Genomic DNA, 25,017 nt, shown 5'->3' with positions numbered 1-25,017 from the left:
GAACTTAAAATCAAAAAGAAACCCTACAAAAAATGGAAACCTGGATGAAAGAATAGCACAAGCATGTAGGGACAAAATCGGAAGGTACATCTACACAACAATTAAACACCCGCGGTGGTCTGGGTCAGCTGACTTGTGTTGTGGGGCTGTAAAATTACTGTGTAGATGTTTGTATTCAGACTGGATCCTGAACTCTGGGACCCCGTTAGTGTGGAAGGTCCCACAACCCAGGCTTCAGTCTGAGCCTGAATGTCTCTACAGCAATTTTTAGCCCCACAGCTCGAGCCCACTGATCTGGCCCAGCTGCGGCTGTGTCATGGGTCTTTTATTCCAGTGTAGAGGTACCCAGAAAGGCTAAGGCACAAAATTAATTACACCTAGCAAGGGACATAAAAGACAATACAAAGACATTCTTTAAATATATATATATATATATATACATCCTTTAAAAACAAGGAGCAAGAGAAAGGTGAAGGAAAGTGCATGACTTCTACTTAGTGGAGAAGGAGAGCTAATAGTGGATGACATCAAGAAGGCTGAGGTGTTTAATGTCTGTTTAATGACAGGTTTCAGAGTAACAGCCGTGTTAGTCTGTCTTTGCAAAAAGAAAAGGAGTACTTGTGGCACCTTAGAGACTTACCAATTTATTTGAGCATGAGCTTTCGTGAGCTACAGCTCACTTCATCGGATGCATTCCACGGTATGCATCCAATGAAGTGAGCTGTAGCTCACAAAAGCTCATGCTCAAATAAATTGGTTAGTCTCTAAGGTGCCACAAGTACTCCTTTTCTTTTTGCAATGTCTGTTTAGTTTCAATCTTTACTAAAAAGATAAATTGTGAACAGATACTTAAGACAAATAATATTAGCAACAAGGGGGAAGGAATGCAAGCCAAAATAGGGAAAGAACAAGTTAAAGAATTTTAAGATAAATGTATTCAAGTCGGCAGAACCTCATGAGGTTCTTTCCCACCCTACATTTCATAATATACTGGATTTATATCCCTGGAAATGGAAGTCCTCTATTTATTTTCAGAACATATGCAGTGTGCATAGCTGCAATGCAAACTCTCCTACACTGTTCTGTCAATATGCCAGAATACTAGCCTGTATGGCTCACTTCTAGGGGGAATCATAGAACATTAGAGTTGGAAGAGACTTCAGGAGGTCATCTGGTCCAACCTCCTGCTTATAGCAGGACCAACCCCAACTAAATCATTCCAGCCAGGGCTTTGTCAAGCCAGGCCTTAAAAACCTCTAAGGATGGAAATTCTACCACCTCCCTAGGTAGCCCATTCCAGTGCTTCACCTCCCTCCTAGTGAAATAGTTTTTCCTAATATCCAACCTAGACCTCCCCCACTGCAACTTGAGACCATGGCTCCTTGTTCTATCATCTGCCACCACTGAGAATAGCCTAGCTTCATCCTCTTTGGAACCCCCCTTCAAGTAGTTGAAAGTTGTTCAGTTTCCGTGCCCAATTAATCCTTGGCTATCTGCTGATATCCTGAACAAAGGAGCCCACATGATGCCAAATGTATATAATAGTGACTTTTATGATCTGGACAACTTTCCACTAGAAAATAGACTGAAACGACCAATTCATTCTACACAGCTCATTGAACAGCCCTTATATGACAGTGACTTGGAAGTACTACTGACCTTGGCCAGGTAACAGCTAGAGACCCAGTAATGAATGATTTCCATTACCCATTCTCCAAGGGACATGGTGAGAATCTTACATACTCATAGTCATTTTGGCATAGGAAAATTCCTTGTGTCCTTAATCTGTCATGAAGTCACAAATGCAATAGAAAGATAAGGTGCGTTTACTGCTTTTTTTTAGTGGGTGGGCAGTGTGACAATCAATAGTACTAGGTCAATAAACATGGGTAAGATCAGTGCTGAATAAGTTCACCCATCTATAAGTCTTAAGTCAAAAATATCTCAAAGCATTGCACATTATTCCAAGCATCTTCTTTGTGGCAAAATAGCTCTTAGATTGTTTACACCTGCCCTGCTGTGCTGAAAAATAACAAGAGAAGAGAGTTATTCAATTTATAAACGTCAGAATAGAACCAAAAACACATTTTTTTCATAATCATGTTAATTTTTGTGTTTTTATTTTTGCACAGGGACAGAAATAACATCTACTGTAGCACATTTGAACAGTATTAGTAATGTTGTGATGTAGCAGCTGCACAGATTTTATTGCAGACATCCTCATAAATCTTTGTCTCTGACTATAAAGCAGCAATATGCTACAGCTGGCATATACTTATAATTTTTAATGTGGAAAAATGAGTAAAACTGCTCCAGTGGGGTGCATTAATGATGATTAAATCTTCTACGGGAAGTCAGAGGACCTTTTAAACTTGTCTGTTGTACCATCTTTCATTCCAGAAGCAAGTGAATTGAAAAGCTAACTTTAATCTCATACTTCAGGAAAGCGCTCATGCTCATGCTTAACTTTACACAGATGAGTTGTCCTATTCACTTTAAAGGGCAAATACATAAGTGGGTGTAAGACCAGAGCCATAGAATGTATATACAGGGATAAATAATGTCCCACGGACACAGACATTAGTATATGTAAGTATGTACAGGCATAGTGGTTTGTTATTATAGGGTTGCTTATAAGTGCTTTGCTGCTGTCACTAGTTTTTTTGTTTAGATACAAGATCACTGGGCCATTCCTATGGGGGAAGACTCTTTCCTGTATTTAAAATAAACAATAAACAAGAAAAAGAAGTAATCTGACAAACAGACACAAAGGGTAAATGGACAGGCCAAATTTATGGCTCACTATACTTGACACAGCACTTCTAAAATTCTTTATTAGATTTAAAGAATGCAGATGACTCTGTAACATCTGTTCTAAATCTGGAAATTGTTGAAGAAATGCAATTGCAAAGCAGGTCACATTTTAAGGAAAGGAGCAAAAGAATTCCAACAGCTTGTTTGTTACTGAGTTTTACATTCCTTTCACCTCAATAATAAAGCCAAACCTAGTATTTACTGAGCCTCCAGGGGCAGTGATATACTTGTTTATCAAAATTGCTTTCCAGAGATATATTGACAAAGGAAACAGAACGTATACATGGACTGCTGTGAATGGCACAGATTACAGGTAATTAATCTGTTTCTTTTAATGGAAAGTGTTGGTTGGTTTGTTTGTTTTGATGAATAATTTTATTCTTATTAGATATAACACTAAAAAGACTAGGAACTGACTCTCTCTGCCCAAAAGAATGGAGAGACAAACATTGGTGCAGTTCATCTTCCTTGAGGATTTCCCTCTGCTCACCACCTAATGGCATAAGGCCCAGTCCTGCAGGCCTTTTAAAAAAACAAACAAACTCCCATTGCCCATGACTGTTTTGTTAAAGGAAGTGTACAGAGTCAAGCCTTCAATCTTTTGTGGAGCTTTCTAAACAACTTACCTACTAGCAAAGTTTCCACATACTTACTAAGAAGATTGTGTGATTCATGGTATCAATTTTAAGTGGACCTTATCTTTCCAGGGATCTCATAAAATCTGCAGGACTCTTAAAATCATTGTAGTGTTTGATTTGTAATTGTGTCTTTGGTTGTGGTCCTCTCCTTCAGATCCTCCTCTAATCCCACCTTTTCTTGCAGTCTCTCCAACAATAATTTCCATTCCCACACTGGCCTTTGCAAGTAAAATTTAAAAAATAAAATAAAAAAGGAAGAGCTAATGTTTCATGCCTTTACAAAACAAGCAATATCGCAACCTTATTTTTTGTAAACCTCCTTCTCAGTCTTATATTCATTATTTGTTTTGTCGTGTCATACCTAAACTACCGTGTCATATTTTGGCAGGCAAGTACTATGGCATTATCACTCTAGTGAGCAGTTGCATTTAAGATGCCATATACAAATGTTAAATAACAATTACATTATTTTTTATATAAAATCATAGGGCCATAGATAACAGCAGAGAAAAATAACACTTTTTGAAAAAGGTGTATCTCACTCTCACAATTGTCCTGAAATGCACGATTTGAGACACTATAGCTACACATCGCTGTGACACTAGAAGGGATGCGACATCTTGACATCCACTTCTTAAAGTATTTGGGCTGCAGTTGGTCCAAGAAAGTTATCATACTTTAGTTTAAAAGCTGAATATTTCTTAAGATTACCAACATTGGGCCCAAATTCTATGAAGTTCTGAATATCCAAGTTAGGGCACTCCGTACCTTTCAGGACTGAACAAATTGTCACAAAGCAGAATCAGTCAGTGCACAGTGTGAAACTTGAAACAACATTGAAAGGATTATTTTATTTTAACAAAAATATGTAATATTAGGAGTTTTACCCAAAATAAGAATATTTGCATTACTATGCTGCCTAGAGACATCAACCAAATTGGGGTAGTAGGCACTGTACAAGTATATAGTGAATGACAGTCTGTGACCAAAATATTTTACAAAACAGAAAAAAAATACCAACCCCCTAAACCTAGTTGTTGTGAATTAAAACAAAGAGCTGGCTTGATCTATGCAATTCAGAACCTTGTTTTTCTGTTGTTACCCCCATTTTTATTTTCTGAAGGAAAGCAAGGTATTTTTCATCCTATCATGCTATCTAGTATGCAGTACACGTGTATTTGATTTATATGAGTTCTCAGTTCTTACCAAATTCCTCTCATAGTTGTTTTTCATAGGCTGAGAGAAAGCAGTTAATCTCCTGGGTTCACATTGCAGCAGTCCCATTAAACATAAAATTATAGATTTTAATTAGTAGTTTCTGTTAGCAATAACTGTTAATGACAGGTAAACCTCTCCTGATTTCCCTCAAGGGGAATTGGTAGAAGGCTATCACTAAATAATCAGCAATCTCACTTCTGTGATGTTTAAATGGCAAATGCATTATTAAAGGTCATCTTGCTTATAGCCCAGTTGTACAACTTGTTTTAATGTTAATTTCTGCAGCCATCCATTAGAAACCAGTGGTAAAATGCACTTTTATGTTAATGAAAATTGAGTGCAAACATTAGGGATGTGTGATGAAGTAGATACGTCTCTGATGGGGATTTATACCCGTTGCCTTTAACATCCTTTTTTAAAAATTCTGTTCTCAGGTGCATGTATTGATTTTTAGTGGCAAAACCAAAAGACAGAATCATTTCTAAACAACAATGAATATTGAAATCAAAGGAGGTGCATTATGAAATATATTGTACATCTTAGGGCACTCTTATAAAGTACAGTTCAAAGAATTATTTTGTCCAAAAGTGACTGCATTACTTTAAGAAGATATTCTGTCTCTTAGAGATAATGTAAATTCAAGTACTACACGTTTTTGCATTAAATATCAGTAGCTGTTTTATTCTAAAAGGGAACTCGGTCATTATCATACTCTTTTCGTAGCAGTTCAGAATTATTTGTGATTTTTTTCAGCTGTTCTTTAAGCAGAACTTTCAGTGGTATATCCATAAAAATTGTGACTAGCCTATGAATTTTATGATGGGTGCAGATCCTGGAATACCTCCCACTTTACTTCATGCTCCTTTTACATGTAGTTAATTTCAACCCCACTGAGGTGCCTAAAGTTAGCACTATGGCAGTGTGGGACTGCATATAATAATCAAATCATCTCATCTCACAATAATTTTCATCCCCAACTTGTTAATTGTTTTCAAAGACACATCAAAGCTGACTTGAGAAAACTGCTTTAAAACTTCTAAGTTTTCTCCAGTGAGCTAAATGTGTCTTTATTTCTTTGTTTATGCCTTTGTTATTTCTGTTGCAGTTTGGCCTTGGTATTACCATCCTACAGCTTTTACTACATTAAAGCCAAAATAGAAGAACCAATAACTCAGGCCAGATGTAAGTACTTGGAAGGTTCTCTGGGTTCTGACCTACTTCTGACACACAGGCGTTTTAAAAATTTAATTTTGAAATTCATAAAGTTTGTGGAGTTCCCTAATGTTATCATAATGTACCCAAAATCTACAGCAATGATTCTAACCCATTGTAAACATTCAAGGTACAAGAAATATTCTACATAGCTAGAATATGTGCAGGTACCCCAACTTCACTTACAGCTCCTTCCCTTTTGCTATGTACCTATAGAATCATTGCTTTGTGTATCCTCTGTTGGTGTTGTTTTAAGGGTCTGCTAGCTGACATTTAAATATTCCACCTGTTAAAAATTAATATATAGGCTAAAGCGTCTTTTCATAGTTTGCAGTAATTACAGTGCTGTATATAGCAATTTCTCATGCTGCTCTTATAAATAAAGTAAGATTAGGGGCTATTTAGTTTTGGCTTATAGTTAAGCTTTTATGTTGCACTTTGTAAATAGTTTCAGTGGATGTCTATAGAATCTTATTTGGATGGCACTCATTTCAAGCCACTTCCAGATTCTAGAAAACTGACTGGAAATAATATGTATGATATATTTCCAGCATTAAAGTTTTGTTTACTTTGTTTGACCATAGTTGAGCCAGTAAATGAAGTATGAGCCATCATATCCTTTTAACTTTATCCAAGTGTTAATCCAAACCTGAATGAATTCCATTTTTGCATTTAGAAATATATGTATGCAAAAACTTACTTACAAGGACAAAACATTTTCCACTCTTGTTACAAGTCTCCTTGTCAGTCATAGCTCCTGTTAGCTCAGAGAAGACGTGGTTAGAAGTGGTTTAATTGACAACTATGTCATCTATCACCATATGCTGGGTAGGAGACAACAACATGATAAGCTTTTACCAACCATTTGTATGGTTGTCATTTTGTATGATTTATTTCTTAACTTTATCAAATAGGGACTAGTGATTAAAGTTTTAATGAGTGTAAAAAATGGTTCTGTTTATGGACTAGATCTACTGATGTCGGAGCGGTATCAATATACCCTGCAAAATAGACCCTTGAAATAGCCACAGTATATAGAGGTTACCTCAGAAATAATAGACAAGGACATACACTCCAGTCTTCAAAGATGTTTGTCTTTTTCCCAGACTACAGCTGTACATAAATTGAACCTATGATCTACTCACAATATTTTTATTCAAGGGGTGGTTGAATAAAATATTGGTTTGTGACCCCTTTTGCTTTACCCTGTTTTTTTCTGTTTCCCTGCTTTCTCTTTCTGATGGATTTTCACAGTCAAAGAGGGCAAGTATATTCTTGTTTCTCAATTTCCTTCTGTTTACTGCAGTTGATATTTTCCACTTATATTTCTATTCCTACTGGATGTTCTCCTTTGTATTCTTCATTTCTGGACTTCTCCCATGACCACTGGGTACCATAGCAAAAGCCGGGGCGGAGGGAATCTCTAAAATGCTTTTGTGTTTTCATGCACATTTCAATTTGTTGCTAATCTCTAATCCCTGTATGTCTGATCCTATCACCTGTTGATTCATGCTGATGCTCAGATATATCATTACTTTTTTTAAGACCACTCTTTTCAATAACATTGAAAGGGGTTTATTCTAAAAGTGATGCTTTATAACTTTATTGATGAAAATATTAGAGATAAATGTTTTTCTTGATGTTCTCAATCCTAAATATCCTGGATATTTTGAATTATCACATTGCAAAGCTAATGGATATGTCACATATACTTTGGATTATCATATTGTCATGATAATGAAACAATGACTCAGACTTAACTTGCTTCAGTTGTTCTGTTATTGCTTGGTGTATTGCTGTATAATAATCGGATCATTTCTTCCTACAATGTGGACTACTGATGATAGTATAGTACATTAGTTAGAAAAATGTTCTTTGTAGATCACATTTTTTAAAATCCACAGATGCATGCAGAAATTATCCAAGTAGTTTTACAAAATCCTGTTTATTTATCTGATATTCAACCTTCATCTTTGTAGATTCAGAAACTCTAAAGATTGATCACTTTGATGAAGCTGGCTATACCTTTATAGCACCAAGGTTGGTCAATTTCCCAGTTCTAAGCATTAAACACAGCAGTAAATAAGAAGTCTTGATCAGGTTAGTTACATTTATAAAGCATTGACTTGCCCAATAAAACTTAATTTTGCACAAGAAATGTGCTGGGGGAAATTGTTAAGTATAAGAGCAATGGTTGAACTCAGATTTCCAAGTTTAGATAACATTTTTATTGGAAGAATATGGATAACACCTCCTCAGGCTACTTCATCTAACAGTTTATCATAGAGCACTCCATACTCGGCAGTGTTATAATATTTGGAAGGATAAAATTAAAAAAATAGCTACCTCAGACAAAGCCTCATTTATTTATTTATTGAAAGGTAATGTGGTCTAGTGAATACAGTGTTGGGACTCAGGAGTTCTTAATTCTATTCCTGGGTCCAGATGATATTTGACAAGCTGGTTTAACCTATCCATACCTCAGGTTCCCCACCTGTAAAATCGGTATAATAATACTTATCTCTTTTGAGGTTTAAGGATGAAGAGTATTTCCATAAGAGCTACAATAACAATTATTGTGTGTAACTCCATGGACTTCAGTGGAGTTACAACAGGGATGAATCTGATCCAGTAAGGGCATTAGTTTCCTGGGTTTTCCCAAGGAATTGTGCTTTCCTAGTCCATTGCATTTGTGCAACTGAAACATATTAGTATAAATGCTACATATAAAGACTGACTAAAGCAAGAGTATCTTAAAATGACAGTGGTGATAAACAATGGAGAAATTATCTATACACAATCAGTCTAGAATGATTCAAACTCATTCTAGCTCAAAAAGCTCAAGATTTTTTAGCCCACTATATATGTATTCTGAAAGAAATCACATGTAAAGCAAGTAGTTGTGGGTTTTTTGTTGGTGCCCCTCCCCCACCCCCAAACTCAAAGCAATCTAAAACCGATCAGAAGCATTTAATTTTCTTGGAGGGTTGGAGGCATTGATAATGGATTGTAGCATTGATAAAGGATACTTGATCCTGCAACTGATCTATGTGGGCACAGAACCAGGCACAGAGCCCCGTTGAATTGCTGACTGTAGGACTGGGGTCTAAATTCTGCCTGAGTTATTCTTAGTCCATGGTGTAATAAGTGAATGGCAGGAAGGTGGGTTCTTTCTAAAGAAATGTTTGACCCAACTTTTCCCTTTGCATAGCATAAAAATGTATTTTGAAAATGAGCTACTTCCCTATACCACTGGTAATTGTTCAACACCTATCTTCTCTTTATCATTTACTCTACTATAGAAAATTTAGTGCATATTTTAATTTGAAATTAATGCATTTAATCCCAGTTGCTAGCTAATATTTCCCCTTGAAGTGCACACTGATTTTTAGCATATTACTTATGGCTCTGCTTCAGAGAATATCACAAGGTATGTGGTCATACCAAATTTGTATAAATAAACCCACTTTACCCATGTGGATTTTGTTGGGGGGAGGGAGTAGTTAGTCTCTAATTCAGTTTTAACAGTGTACAATCTCCAGTCAAGGACCTCCAATCTTAAGAGGTCATATAAACAATAAGATTTCCAGTATATTTTGGCTAAAGATTGCCTCTACTTAACCAATAATTTAGGTTGCTCCCTTGGCTGGGTCACTTAAAGCACTTTAGAAGATGGCTAGGAAACTTGCCTCTTCCTATTGAATTCTGCAAAGAGGGTCAACGGAATTTTGCAGAATCCTGTTCCATTGTCTGTTATAATACACTAGCACTGATCTGAGGGCCTGCAAAGCTCTGCCTGGCTTCCAGGAAATGCGAGCCACTTCTTATCGGCCCCAGTCGCATCTGAAACACATCTAACAAGGCTGATGTTTTGTTGTTTTTCAGAGAATACTGTAATGATGTAAAAGTATCAGACAACAACACTGAATTTCTTTTAAATTTCAATGAGTTTATTGATCGAAATACCCCAAACAGCCCTTCATGTAAGTATTCTATTCCAGTCACTAAAATTATTTTCACAGGGAGATATAAAAATATGAAAACTGCTGCAAGACGATAGCTTTCACTATGCCAGTGTTTTAAGATTTTTTCTGTGTTTATTTGCTTAATGGAATTACATACAGGCCAGAGCATTGAACTTATCAGAGGTTTTATTTATGTCCAAGAGAGCGCTTGTAAGATTGTTTTGCAGATTGCTGTGACCATCAAGAAATCTCCCTAAATAATAGAAAGCAAAATGTATTCAATAACTTACAAACTTCCCTCATGGATCTATCTAATATTTACTGACTTCCACAGTCCGTTTCAACACCGGTCTAAGGGTATAAAGGCCTTTCAGATAGATCTGTTCTGAAGATTGTAGCATATCCCTTCAAATAGTTTGTGAGCCCTCTAGTGGGCCTTCTATTGCAGAAGACACCAGAAACTAACAGAGCCGGTGTGCTAGCGAACGCTAAGCATTCTATGCTTGCTATCGTTAGTAAACATGGTTACTTGGAACCCAGCTTTGTCTGTGTGTATTCTTCCTATCCTGAATGTTGTATAGAGAGTAAAGACACAATTATTGTTAGGGTCTGGTGGCTTCTACAGCAGAAGACAGGGAGGTCCACTAAAGGGCTCACCGACTATTTAAAGAGATACTAACAATTCCTATTCACTGCAAAGATGTATTCCTTTTGTAGTGTTGCTTTATAATTACCCTTCGTGTGCATGGATTCCATTGAATTTTAAAGTCTGGGTACTGGAACCAGTGCATCTGCTTCTCTGCAAAGGACTTTTCACTGTACATTTAAGAGGGCCATTTTTTGTGATTACTAAATTAATTTCCAACACTTGTTCATAAAAAGGGTGCTTACAAATGGAACATGCAGTATTTCTGTAAAATAGATAAGACATAGGATGGCAAGTTGTTAATCCTAGCTCAAGAAACCATCCCATGACATGAATGATCTCTCCAATTCTCACCCTAATGCAAATCTTCTTCTGCTAGGGAAAGTTGCTCAGAAAGATGGGGCAGAATGGGTCTGGCAGCAGCTGGAGTCCTCGGGTTTACTTGGCACCGCCACTATGTTTTTTTCTTGCCTCATCAGAGAATGGCGAGAATACACTGATTATGTTGTTTAATGCTGTCTGCCTGCAGATGAACGTATATCAGGTGTCTGTGATATTCATTAAGACCCATCCGCTGTTTTTGGTGCCATTGACAAACCTTCTGATGGATCCAAGAGCATATGGCGTCTCTCTTGAGTTGCTCCAATCCTTTCTTTGTCCAGCTATGCTGGAAGAAGGACAGGAGATAATGGGTGTGGTCTAATTAGGAATTTTATTCTTAAATGTTTGGGAGTAGAATCATAGAATCATAGAATCATAGAATATCAGGGTTGGAAGGGACCCCAGAAGGTCATCTAGTCCAACCCCCTGCTCAAAGCAGGACCAATTCCCAGTTAAATCATCCCAGCCAGGGCTTTGTCAAGCCTGACCTTAAAAACCTCTAAGGAAGGAGATTCTACCACCTCCCTAGGTAACACATTCCAGTGTTTCACCACCCTCTTAGTGAAAAAGTTTTTCCTAATATCCAATCTAAACCTCCCCCACTGCAACTTGAGACCATTACTCCTCGTTCTGTCATCTGCTACCATTGAGAACAGTCTAGAGCCATCCTCTTTGGAACCCCCTTTCAGGTAGTTGAAAGCAGCTATCAAATCCCCCCTCATTCTTCTCTTCTGCAGGCTAAACAATCCCAGCTCCCTCAGCCTCTCCTCATAACTCATGTGTTCCAGTCCCCTAATCATTTTTGTTGCCCTTCGCTGGACTCTCTCCAATTTATCCACATCCTTCTTGAAGTGTGGGGCCCAAAACTGGACACAGTACTCCAGATGAGGCCTCACCAATGTCGAATAGAGGGGAACGATCACGTCCCTCAATCTGCTCGCTATGCCCCTACTTATACATCCCAAAATGCCATTGGCCTTCTTGGCAACAAGGGCACACTGCTGACTCATATCCAGCTTCTCGTCCACTGTCACCCCTAGGTCCTTTTCCGCAGAACTGCTGCCTAGCCATTCGGTCCCTAGTCTGTAGCTGTGCATTGGGTTCTTCCGTCCTAAGTGCAGGACCCTGCACTTATCCTTATTGAACCTCATCAGATTCCTTTTGGCCCAATCTTCCAATTGGTCTAGGTCCTTCTGTATCCTATCCCTCCCCTCCAGCGTATCTACCACTCCTCCCAGTTTAGTACCCAGCACATAAGTATACAGTGCAAGTAATTCCAAGATCCTTTCGCTATATGCCGGGGGGCTTCTCTCAGCCCATCCCCAGCCAACCCTCTGCTGGGACCTCACCATCCATCCCCTCTTGAACAAGGGTTAAGAGGGGGCTATAAAGGATGGGGGCTGGCTCCTGGCTGTACCAGTCATAGGAGCCCCAAACTACTCCCCCCAGTTTCCTCTCCTTTAAAGAATACTTCCTTTAAATCCTTTATCAATCCATTTTATCTGATCCCTGCATGCATTCCTTACGGATTACCTACACTGGACACCTGCCCCATGTTTACATGAGTAGCGACATCATGGCCAAACTCTCGCTTCATGTTTGTCCCAGCTAACTCCCCCCTCTCCCCTCCCGCCTCGAACTCATTGTGGGGAAGGTGGAAAAAACCAACTGCGCCTTGGCTAGTCTGGCAGTGAGGGGAAAATTCCTTCCCAGTCCCACGCGAAAGGAGCAAATAGCGCAATGCCTACAGTGGATCCTGATAAAACCTAGAATTTTACCACTTCCCTGGGCAGGAGGTGGGTGCTGCTCTGCCAGGTCCAGGTAACAAAAGGCTTTTCCTGCACCAGCATGGACCTATATAGTCCCCACTCTCTTCCTGTCACCTGACGGGGAATAGGTCAGTGTTTCCCATGCTGATCTGGTCTGGAGCTGCAGCAGAAATCACTTCCTGGCTCTCTGGCTCTTAAAGGGGAACACTGGTTTTCCAGGAAGCCAGACAATGTGTGGTGGAGGTCATTCAGAGAGAACCTAGAAGGCAGCATTGAGCAATTGCTCATTTGCACTGAGGCCTCTCATAAGGGGCTCTGCTTGGTTATATTCTGCCACCTACATCCCCTCATTCAACATTAATCCTTCTACCTTGCAATCTCTTCGTACTGGGTTTTTACAATACCAGCCTCACCCACTGTCCCTAATGCCTGGTGCATCATCACACATAGCCACCCTTAGAGAAAAACAAAACAAACGAACCAAAATTTGAGTGCAGTGTCCTTTGTCATTGGTCAAAATTCTCTCAGATACCTCTCCTTGTGTCAGTGCAGCATATTGTCATTTGGCTACAAAGACGTTAAATCTTTGATTTTTGTGAACCAGGGAAGCACAAGCACAGGAAGTGGAGAACAGCACCTCCAGCACTTGAGCGCTGTGGGTGGAGGCATAACATACATTTAAGCCATATGATCCCGATCCCTGGAGAGAACACACTGAGCAGAGGCATATACTGCATCTGTTTTAAAAAAAAATGCAGCCTACACTCCCCATGGTGCAGCCGTGCTCGTGACTGCCAGTATGCTGGGAGGAAGATGATGGAGTCTTAGCCACACTCCTACACGAATAATCCACCTCCAGGGCTTTGATCACTTCTGGCAGCACTGGCTGGCCTTGACTCTGATGTGACCCCAACACTATGAACACCAGTTTTGGATGCCTCCTTTGTAAATTCACTGGGGCGGAGGAAGGGGCTTTCTATTTCTCTTCTCCACTCTAGTTCTCCCATAAAGAGCCAATCAAAGTCTAGTCCTAACTGTATAGGATTGAGGTTGCTCAGTTACTTTCTACATGGAGGCAAAATAGTTGACATTAAATTGGCTACTGATTAGAGGAGAGGGCATGGGCTCCTAGGTTCTGTGATTGACCCTTCCATTGGCTTGCTGTCACTTCCACTGGGCAAATCACTGCAGACCTGATCCTGTTGTCAGTGGAGTCGGCAACAAATGTTCCATGGATTTCAGTGGTGCAGGATTGTGCCTCTGTTTAAACTTAGCTGCCTACAAAATGGGGTTCCTTTAGTCAATGTCTGTTAAGCATTTTCCTTGGGTTAATCTAATCTACCATTATAATTTATTATTTACTATTTGTTAAGCACCAGCTGTGTGCTTGATACTATACAAGGACAGAGAAGCTTACATGCTTAATAGACCAAACATGCTGGAAAACACAGAGGAAGGTTCGATCATAGAATGAATATTTTTTACTCTGTGTTCTTCTTTAAGGCCCTGATCCAGCAAACCCCACAAGAATGTGCTTAACTTAAATGATGTGTAGTTCTGATAGTCAAGGTAGACTACTGTCATGCTTATGTGTATTTCTGGATTAGGCCTAAGTGCAGTTCTTCTTTGGAAAGTACAAGTGGCATTGCCTGGTCCCATGTTTATTGTCTGTCAATATCAACTATGTCAGTTCACAAGTAAAAAAGACATTTTTCTTTTTGTCACCTCTGCAAATTCAGCTGGACTTTTGAAGTCAAACTTGATTCTTTCCAGCTCATGCATAACCACCAATAATAAAGATCCTGTATGCCAAATTAGGGTTATACCTGGGAAATCCTTTTGTTTTCAAGGCATGCACTAAGTTTCACCCATGCAAAAACATTGCCTTCAGTGGGTTTGCTGACTGACTGGAATTTAATACAAAAAATAATAATGTCTAGATGCACAAGATGGAATAGAATTCAGATCTCAGCCTTAGCTTTGTTTGTTCAACTGGGAAAGCAGGAAAAACATTTGTTTGTCAGTAAATGCACAAAAGTTGCTTTTTCACAGATGTTACTCTGAATATAAAAAGGAAACAGATCTCTGAATAGTAAAAGCATGTCATTTTTACATTCTGATTTTTCAGAGTGGAATGAACAATACTTAGTATAAGAAGCTTAATCTTACAATAGGTGCACTTTAAGTAGTTCGTTACAGTTTGGGATGTGTTACCAGTGGTATTCCCCATTGTAAATATAGTAATATTCTTGGAAATGATAATAGTTCTGAAAATGGAATTAACTTATTAAATGTGTCCACTGTATATTTATGTTATTAAAGACATCAGTGAAACATTACTTTTCAAGAAAATTTCACAGAAGATTTTAATGGCTACATTCATTTATTTGAGTACTTACCTCCTGTTAGCACTGCTAGAGGTTTTAAAGAGACATGGAGAGAAAAATATACCTCTTGCGATCTGTCACGATATGGGATCAATTATCATGAAAGCCGATGAGATGTCAGATTCTAAGCATTACCATGGGGTCATAGGATCATAGAATCATAGAATATCAGGGTTGGAAGGGACCCCTGAAGGTTATCTAGTCCAACCCCCTGCTCGAAGCAGGACCAATTCCCAGTTAAATCATCCCAGCCAGGGCTTTGTCAAGCCTGACCTTAAAAACCTCTAAGGAAGGAGATTCTACCACCTCCCTAGGTAACGCATTCCAGTGTTTCACCACCCTCTTAGTGAAAAAGTTTTTCCTAATATCCAATCTAAACCTCCCCCACTGCAACTTGAGACCATTACTCCTCGTTCTGTCATCTGCTACCATTGAGAACAGTCTAGAGCCATCCTCTTTGGAACCCCCTTTCAGGTAGTTGAAAGCAGCTATCAAATCCCCCCTCATTCTTCTCTTCTGCAGGCTAAACAATCCCAGCTCCCTCAGCCTCTCCTCATAAGTCATGTGTTCTAGACCCCTAATCATTTTTGTTGCCCTTCGCTGGACTCTCTCCAATTTATCCACATCCTTCTTGTAGTGAGGGGCCCAAAACTGGACACAGTACTCCAGATGAGGCCTCACCGTCGTTTTCATCCAAAGGGAACTGCAGTAAAAATGTCTTTACTTTGTTAGACCACCTAGCTGGAATAATCTGAAACAAGATATGAAATCCTCTCACAATGTAACTGTCTTTAAGGCTAATTTATTTTCTTAATTGTCCACACATTTGTCTTATCAGATGCTGTATTATGGCTGTATAATGTATGACTGTAACTTTGAGTGTGTCCCCTGAGTCAGTCTTAGAAATGAGATTATTCATCTCAAATGACTTAACCCAGAAATAAATTTTAATAAATGAAAACTCTAAGCTAATAGCCTACATTAGTTTATAATCAAGTATTGAGGACACATTAATATCAGCATGGTACACACGAGGGCTTAGAGAGTAATTAAACCATACAGCACATTGTCAAATTACTGCCACCTCTCAGATTTGAAATCACAATGATATTTGAATTTATTTTCCTAATTGTTTTATTTTTTTCATAACTGTAACTTAAACAAGTACTCTCCTGAATGATTAAGATAATAGTGTTGACTAAAGTAATGTGTAATAATCCTTTTTGGAGATTATCCTTAACAAAAAATTGTCTTTAAAAGGGAATAACTAATACCATCTATAAGGTTATCTAATTCATATGTAGGATATAGCTTTAATTTTCATTACTTTTTATAACTAAACATTTAGGGACAGATCGGTCATATTTAGAACTCCCATTTGACTTCAGTAGAAATTTGGACCAAGTATGGGCTGCAGGAACTAGCCCTGGTCATATTCAGCACAGTCCCTGATCTGTTCTCATTATTTTTAGCTGGACAGGTTACTTTTAAACAAGTACCCTGTCCTGGTTATGTACCTTAGTATGGCTCTGTCCAAAGGACTCGAATCTTACCATCCCTGATTCTGCAAACAATCACCTCTGTAAATTTAATTCTGTGAGTCCCAAATAATTGGAGCCCTTACGTGAATAAGGTTGTGCAGGATTGCAACGAAACAGGCTGGCTTTAGCAGGATAATGTAAATATGGTCTAATTAGAATTAAAGTAATTTGTTAAAATTGGATTGAAGCAGTGCTATCTACTGGTTAGAGCCTGGCCTAGGAGTTGATTGTGTGACATGTTTGTAGTAAGGATCATTACAAATTCAAATTTTAAAGTGGATTTACTGAAAGCTTTTTTGCAAAGGTTCACAAACTGATTTTTGATTTTGCATAAGAGTAATAGAGAATTAATAGATTCAATGTGAAATGCAGAAAAACTTGGGTGGTTTTGATGACAGGTCATTCTGAGTTCATTTGACTCCAAAGGTAAGAATGAAACTTAAGGCATAAGAAACAATATCATAGAAAAAGTTTGCGATATCCTCTGCAGTGAAACCACAGAGTTCGCCGCAATTCAAATTGGGAGTCAGAACTCCCTAGTTCTAATCCCAATTCAACTGCTGCCTCACTGAGTGGCCTGAGAGTCTTTCTGTTTACTTCATTGGGCTTTGGGTCAGCCATTGTTTTATTTCACAAAGCTGTAAAATTGGGTACTATAATATTTACCTAAATCACTAGGGTATTGTAAAGAACTTCCTGTTACAAAGTGGTCTCCAAAATAGAAAAGCTTGAGAAGCACTGACCTCTGAATAGCTTTTCAAAGGTATAGTCTTAGACATGGCCCATCTAATCTAATTGTTTAAAACATGATTATCACTGTAGTTTTTACAGGAAGGGACGAAGAAATGCTTGTTGCATTTTAAAAATAAAAATAAAGAAAGGTCTTAATTGTCAGATTCATACTGTAGTTGAACTGTATTTCTTCTTTGTAATGCAAGACAAGGTAGGTCTTTTATTGAACCAAGTTTTGTTGGTAAGAGAGTCAAGCTTTCAAGCTACAGAGAGGTCTTCTTTGGGTCTGGGAAAGGTACTGCAGAAGTTTCCTACGCAGAAGATATAAAACAAAACAAAAATGGCTTAATTGTATGTCCTGAGAAGGATGAGGTGTCAGCTATTTGAATGAAAATGTGCTCTTCACAGTATGTTAACTTCCATCTTTGATACAAAATTGGAATCTTTCCCCATTAAATGACTGGGTGGCTTTATAGAATGTAATGTAGGCAAAGCTAAAGTTAGCCCAAGCCGCCTAAAGTTATAGATGTGGAGATTACAGAGATCCAGGACACTGGTCACAGTGAATGCAGGATTGTCTTTATTTCTTGTTTACATTGAGTCTTACCTCCTTACTAAGTTCCCCCAGTGGTCACCCTGAATAGTGGCTCTAACCGTTCAAACTTAACACCACAATATTTAGGCACCTGATTTTCAGTGGTGTTGCCCACAGTGGGAGTTCTGGGTGTTCAATGGAAGCTGTGAGCATTCATACCTCTGAAATTTGGGCCATGTCAAGTAAGCTGCCTAAAAATAGATGTAGGTGCCCAATTTTAAAAAGACAAGTTTGAAAAAGTTGTCTTCTGTATTCTGATTTGGTAGTCTAAGGGCTTGTCTTCACTATGGAAGTTGACCTAAGTTATGCTACTCCAGGTATGTGAATAATGTAGCTGGAGTCGGTGTATGTTAAGTTGACTTACCCCGGTGTCTTCACTGCACTAAGTTGATGGGAGATACTCTCCAGTCAACTTCCCTTACTCTTCTCGGAGAGTTGGAGTACCAGGATTGACCGGAGAGCACGCTGCCATTGATTTATCAGGTCTTCATTAGACCCACTAAATCGATCCCTGCTGCATCAATTGCAGCAGTGTGGATCTCCCCATAATGGAGACCAACCCTAACTTTAGCCGCTTGAGTTTGAAAATTTTAGCTTAAAGGTTTTGATTAAATTAGCATATTTTCTTCTCAGCATCAATCAACATTTTGAAAAATCACAGTTTTTTTTATTAATAAGTAGCAGGAATCAAGCAATTCAGACTTTCATCTTTAACAGATTTACAGATCTCAAAGTCATGTGTTTTCAGGTGACTCATGTTGTCTCTTGCTAGGTAATGCTGATATGGTCATTAGAGTTTTGCTGGATGCAGGATTTACAAATGAACTAGTCCAGAACTATTGGAGTAAGCAATCTCTGTGAGTGTTCTTTTTTCATATCTTTTCATATCATTTTCATATCTTTTTATTAACTATGTAGTCATTGGGGTATTTGTAAATTGTTTATGAATGTCAGGACCCAAGGCCTGGTAAATTCAAATTTGTGGTTAGATATCAAAGTCAAAAATAAAACTAGATGTGTGATATGTATATTTCAGTATTTAATGTTGATTAGAAAATATGTGTATTTTTTTCATAATTCTATGCCTAAATGGTGGCTATTGTGAGGGAGGAGTTGGTAATAGTTCTGATTAGCTTTCATTTAAATTTCTTCTTTTTGTCATAGCAATGGAGTTGTTGCACAATTTGTGGTCACGGATGGTGGAATCACTAGGGTTTACCCTAAAGGGTAAGGGTCGTCATTTTATTTTCAAATAATATCAGAATGTGAAAATAATTCCTGTAAGCCGTATCAATGGAATATCCAAGTAATGGATGTTATGCATACAGCTGAAATTCCTTTGGTAACCCCAAGGATATATAAGAACACATGAATGGTCATAATGGGTCAGGCCAAAGGTCCATCTAGCCCAGTATCCTGTCTTCCGACAGAGGCCAATGCCAGGAGCCCCAGAGGCTATGAGCAGAACAGATAATCATCAAGTGATCCATTCCCTGTCACTCGTTCCCAGCTTCTGGCAAACAGAGGCGAGGGACTCCATCCTTGCCCATCCTGACAAATAACCATTGATGGATAATCCTCCATGAATTTCTCTAGTTCTTTTTTGAACCCTGCTGTAGTCTTGGTCTTCACAACATCCTCTGGCAAAGAGTTCCACTGGTTAACTGCATTGTGTGAAGAAATACTTCCTTTTGTTTGCTTTAAACCTGCTGCCTATAAATTTCATTTGGTGACCCCTTGTTCTTGTGTTATGAGACCTTCCTTATTTACTTTCTCCACATCAGTCATGATTTTATAGACCTCAATCATATCCCCCCTTAGTCACCTCTTTTCAAGCTGAAAAGTCCCAATCTTATTAATCTTTCCTCATACGAAAGCAGTTCTATATCCTTAATCATTTTTGTTGCCCTTTTCTGAACCTTTTCCAATTCCAGTATATCTTTTTTGAGACAGCATCTGCACACAGTATTCAAGATGTGAGTGTACCATGGATTTATATAGAGGCAATATGATATTTTCTCTCTTATTATCAATCCCTTTCTTAATGATTCCCAACATTCTGTTCAACTTTTGGACTGCCGCTGCACATTGAGTGGATGTTTTCAGAGAACTCTCCACAATGACTCCAAGATCTCTTTTTTGAGTGGTAACAGCTAATTTAGACCCCATAATTTTATATGTATAGTTGGGATTATGTTTTCCAGTGTGCATTACTTTGCATTTATCAACACTGAATTTCATCTGCCATTTTGTTGCCCAGTCATTCAGTTTTGAGAGATCCTTTTGTAGTTCTTCAGCGGGGACTTAATTATCTTGAGTAGTTTTGTATTTTCTGCAAATTTGGCCACCTCAGTGCTTGCCTCTTTTTCCAGATCATTTATGAATATGTTGAATAGGACTGGGCCCAGTACAGACCTCTGGGAGACACCACTATTTACCTCTCTCCATTCTGAAAACTGACCATTTATTGCTACCCTTTGTTTCCTATCTTTTAAACAGTTGTGAATCCATGAGAGGACCTTCCCTTTTATCCCATGGCAGCTTACTTTGCTTAAGAGCCTTTGGTGAGGGACCTTGTCAAAGGCTTTCTGAAAATCTAAATACGCTATATCCACTGGATCCCCCTCAAAGAATTCTAGTGGATTGGTGAGGCATGATTTCCCGCTACAGAAACCATGTTGACTCTTCCCCAACAAATTATGGTCATCTATGTGTCTGACAGTTTTGTTCTTTACTATAGTTTCAACCAGTTTGCCTGGTACTGAAGTCAGGCTTACCGACCTGTAATTGCCGGGATCACCTGTGGAGCCCTTTTTAAAAATTGACGTCACATTAACTATCCTCCAGTCATTTGGTACAGAAGCTGATTTAAATGATAGGTTACAGACTACAGTTAGTAGTTCTGCAATTTCACATTTGAGTTCCTTCAGAACTCTGGGGTGAATACCATCTGGTCCTGATGACTTATTACTCTTTAGTTTATCAGTTTGTTCCAAAACTTCCTCTAATGACACATCAATCTGGGACAGTTCCTCAGATTTGTCACCTAAAAAGAATGGTTCAGGTTTGGGAATCTCCCTCACATCCTCAGCCATGAAGACCGATACAAAGAATTCAGTTATTGTCTCAAAAATGACCTTATCGTCCTTGAGTGCTCCTTTAGCATCTCATTTGTCCAGTGGGCCCACTGTTTTTTTAGCAGGCTTCCTGCTTCTGATGTACATAAAACTTCTTTTTTGCTGTTACTTTTTGAGACTTGGCTAGCTGTTCTTCAAATTCTATTTTTACACTTCATTTGCTAGAGTTTATGCTCCTTTTTATGTTCCTCACTAGAATTTAACTTCCACTTTTTAAAGAATGTCTTTTTGCCTCTCACTGCTTCTATTACTTTGTTGTTTAGCCACAGTGGCACTTTTTGGTTCTCTTACTATGTTTTTAAATTTGGGATATACATTTAAGTTGAGCCTTTATTATGGTGTCTTTAAAAAGTTTCCAGGCAGCTTGCAGGGATTTCACTTTTGGTGCTGTACCTTTTAAGTTATTTTTCTCCTCATTTTTGTGTAGTTCCCCTTTCTGAAATTAAATGCTACGGTGTTGGGCTGCTGTGGTATTTTCCCCACCACAGGGATATTAAATTTAATTATATTACGGTCACTATTACCAAGAGGTACAACTATATTCACCTCTTGGACCGGATCCTGTGCTCCATTTAGGGCTATATCAAAAATTGCCTCTCCTCTTGTGGGTTCCAGGACTAGCTGCTCCAAGAAGCAGTCATTTAAGGTGTCAAGAAGCTCTATCTTTGCATCCTGTCCTGAGGTGACATGTACCCAGTCAGTTTGGGGATAGTTGAAATCCCCCATTATAATTGAGTTTTGTATTTTAATATCCCCTCTAATCTCCCTGAGCATTTCACAGTCACTATCACCATCCTGGTCAGGTGGTCAGTAGTATATCCCTATCACTATATTCTTATTATTAGAGCATGGAATTATTATCCATAGAGATTCTGTGGTAGAGTTTGGTTCATTTAAGACTTTTACTTATTTGATTCTATGCTTTCTTTCACATATACTACCACTCCCCCACAAGCATGACCTGTTCTGTCCTCCTGATACATTTTGTACCCTTTGGATACATAATAAGAAATGCTACTATGTAGGTTGTCTTTCAGTTGCACCTTCCTGTATATTTTAGGTGAGGTAATCTTAGCAAATAGACACTCTCTACATTGTAAATGAGACATTGCTTTAAGTTATCCTTATGGAGTTACCTTCTCACTAAATCTCTGATTCCCCCTCCAACCTTCTCACTGACAAACTGACCGTCCAAATGGATCTCTTTGCCTATATGTAGTCCCAATTCATTAGGGCCCCATATGATTGCAATAGCCCACCTGAACACAGGGATCTTGTAAGATCAAGTCCCAGCACTGTTCACTCTGTGGTGAGCACAATCTAACAACTGTGAAGTCCCAAGTGGCCATAAGTCAGTTAAGATGATGAGGGTGGCATGTACTGTATTTATCCTCATTAGATGAAAGGGTAGGAAAAGTTTAAAAAAAAAACCCTCTCTGTTTTTTTTCAACAAACTGATTATGACACAATTCACTGTTTGCAATGTTCGTGCTTAAAAATTACTCTCCAGGCACTGTTGTTAGAAGTAAATACTGAGACCTTCTTCTCATAAGATGGGCCTGTATTCATATATAAGCACAGTTAACACCTAGTTGAAATAATCTTGTTGTATCCATTAGGTGATGGAATTCCAGCAATAATTTTCATAGTAGATCATAGAATAACAAAGAGAACAAAGAAAAAGTAATTTACTAGAGTTTGTTAATATGAATCTGTGTTCTTCTTGCTATCCATGTAAATGTTGTTGCCTGCATTGAGATCTTCACATTTATCATTCATCTTCAGTCTTCTGCCATGAAGTTATAGGGTTAGGTCATCCCCTCCACTAAGGGGATGAAAACAACTGAAGACCCACTGAAATAGCTCATATTTTGTCGGCAGACATAACGTACCTTCCCTCTCCCTCCAGCCCACACTTGCAACTCTGTGGAAGCCCTTATCTCTCTCTGACCATGCTATCTTGCTGTGTTACAGCCTAGGCTCCCAGCTAGGCTAAAACATGGCCTGCTAACAGTGCTTTGTATGTGTTAACCTGCATCTTAATGGGCCTTTTCAATCATGTTAAGCTAACTCAATTGAGCTAGCACAATTGAAACATCATTTTGCCCATCAAGGCACGCCCACTGTGTTTGGGTCCCCATTGATTTGTGTGTGTGTAGGGGGAGGGGTTTCATGCGTGTGGAGAAGGGGACACAGCTAGGGAAGTGCTGTTTTATGAAGCATTTCCCTCCCCCACAGTCTTGCAGTAAGACACTGCTGACCCTGTCCATATTGAATTGAATCCTGTTTTGAGTTTGCAGCTTCCTGAGAATCAAATGGGTTTAGGAGCAAAGTTCCTGAAGGAGATATGCTCCCATGGAAGACAGGTGGAAACTGGAGAATAACGTGGGCACAATGCTTTCGCACACATACTTAGGCCCACAATGGAGGCCCAAAATTTGGGTGAATAAAAGAAAAAAAAAGTCAGCTGATCTTTCTTTTAGTCAGTATGTCAATGCACTGACTGACGGACAGCTGATCTGAGAGCAACTTTTCTTGCTGAAATAATATGCACTGTTACATGTGAAATTTCATATGCATGCCTTGATTTTCTTTGAGCTGCAGATTTTAGCTATGTTGCATTTGAAACATGTCTGTACTGAATTCCTACTGAGCATTAAGCAGGAGCAGGTCATAGTAATCCAAGCTTCTTAGCACAGTATAGCAGTAAAGTGATGTCCTTCTGAAAACCATCTGACCACTTAACTCCTAATTGCTCAACATTCATTTGGCTGGTTTCAGAGTAACAGCCGTGTTAGTCTGTATTCGCAAAAAGAATTTGGCTGACAAGCTTGAAAATCATGAATACTCTAAAGTACTAATCACAAGTACTCCCAGGATGTAAAGGGGAATGATGCAACATTAACAGATAGTATAGAGGACACATAAAAGTGATCAAATTTCATACCATATCATGCAATTCTTATCTTCAGTGATTTGGGTGTGTGGGGGGATTATATTAATATGAATTTACATACCAAATTTATCTTTTTCCTGGGATTATCTTGTATATATTACCCATTAAAAATTTCATGGAGTATGTTTCCCAATAGATTTGCCTCCCATGCCTGTAGTTCTCAGTTTCTCTCTCCCTCTCTTATTAATTAAGTCTGTTAAGCTGCTTCTGTGATTTTTGAATAAAGGATGTCATGCAAAATGATTCTATGGTTTTCTGTTTTAAACAAACCCAGTGATAGATTTATAATCAGAAAAATGTCCATATAAAAATTCTGAACCTGGTCCATGTTGTTCTCAGGAACCCTTTCTTCATTCTCTGGTCTGTTTGGTTTTGTTTTTCTCATAGCAGTTTGCAATTTAAGTTGCTGAAAGCTCAGACTTTTGTGAAGGATAGGCACAAATACATTGTAATAAAAGGAGCTCATGAGTTTCCCAAACAAGACATTTATATTAAGGGAGAAAAAATATCTCTGCCTTGCAGCTTAAAATGAAAATCTGACAGACTTTATTTTTTATGACCTTTTCCCCCCCATGTATAGGGCAGGAGAGGATTGGACAGAAAATCCTGAAACTTATGAAGTCAGTTTCTATAAACGGAGCTTGGATAATGACAACTATATCTTCACAGCTCCATACTACAACAGTAAGTCATCACTAGTTTGACATTTCAGAGGTGACTGGCACAACATAAACATTCATGGATGTTTTCCGTCTTACCAGTTGAGTTAGCTATTTAAAGTGGTATAGTTCATAGTTCAGAACAGGTTTCAGAGTAGCAACCATGTTAGTCTGTATCTGCAAAAAGAAAAGGAGTACTTGTGGCACCTTAGAGACTAACAAATTTATTTGAGCATAAGCTTTCATGAGCTACAGCTCACTTCATCGAATGCATAGTTCAGAACAGACATTCCAACAGAGTCTGCCAGTTCATTGGGGGAAGCAGCTCTAAAAAAATGTCACTCTGGTTTGGAAACTGTCATCACAA

The 25,017-nt window shown here is 38.6% G+C and overlaps 1 protein-coding gene across 3 annotated transcripts in view; it reads left to right on the top strand.

Annotated features, from left to right (window-relative positions):
• CACNA2D1 (calcium voltage-gated channel auxiliary subunit alpha2delta 1) overlaps positions 1-25,017 on the top strand; it is a 683,749-nt gene that overhangs the window by 626,950 nt on the left and 31,782 nt on the right. For 2 of the 3 annotated variants that reach the window (XM_073328631.2, XM_073328632.2), the window contains exons 21-27: positions 3,066-3,127; positions 5,776-5,852; positions 7,862-7,922; positions 9,768-9,865; positions 18,671-18,755; positions 19,063-19,125; positions 24,572-24,675. In XM_073328631.2, coding sequence (XP_073184732.1) covers positions 3,066-3,127; positions 5,776-5,852; positions 7,862-7,922; positions 9,768-9,865; positions 18,671-18,755; positions 19,063-19,125; positions 24,572-24,675 — 550 coding nt within the window. Of the gene's footprint in view, positions 1-3,065; positions 3,128-5,775; positions 5,853-7,136; positions 7,201-7,861; positions 7,923-9,767; positions 9,866-18,670; positions 18,756-19,062; positions 19,126-24,571; positions 24,676-25,017 lie in introns of those variants that run through there. The other variant, XM_073328633.2, reaches the window with a different exon arrangement.

Source organism: Lepidochelys kempii, chromosome 1 (assembly GCF_965140285.1).
Source record: "Lepidochelys kempii isolate rLepKem1 chromosome 1, rLepKem1.hap1, whole genome shotgun sequence".
NCBI lineage: Eukaryota > Metazoa > Chordata > Testudines > Cheloniidae > Lepidochelys > Lepidochelys kempii.
Note: the sequence above shows the minus strand (reverse complement) of the source record. Positions and strands in the feature narration are given on the sequence as shown.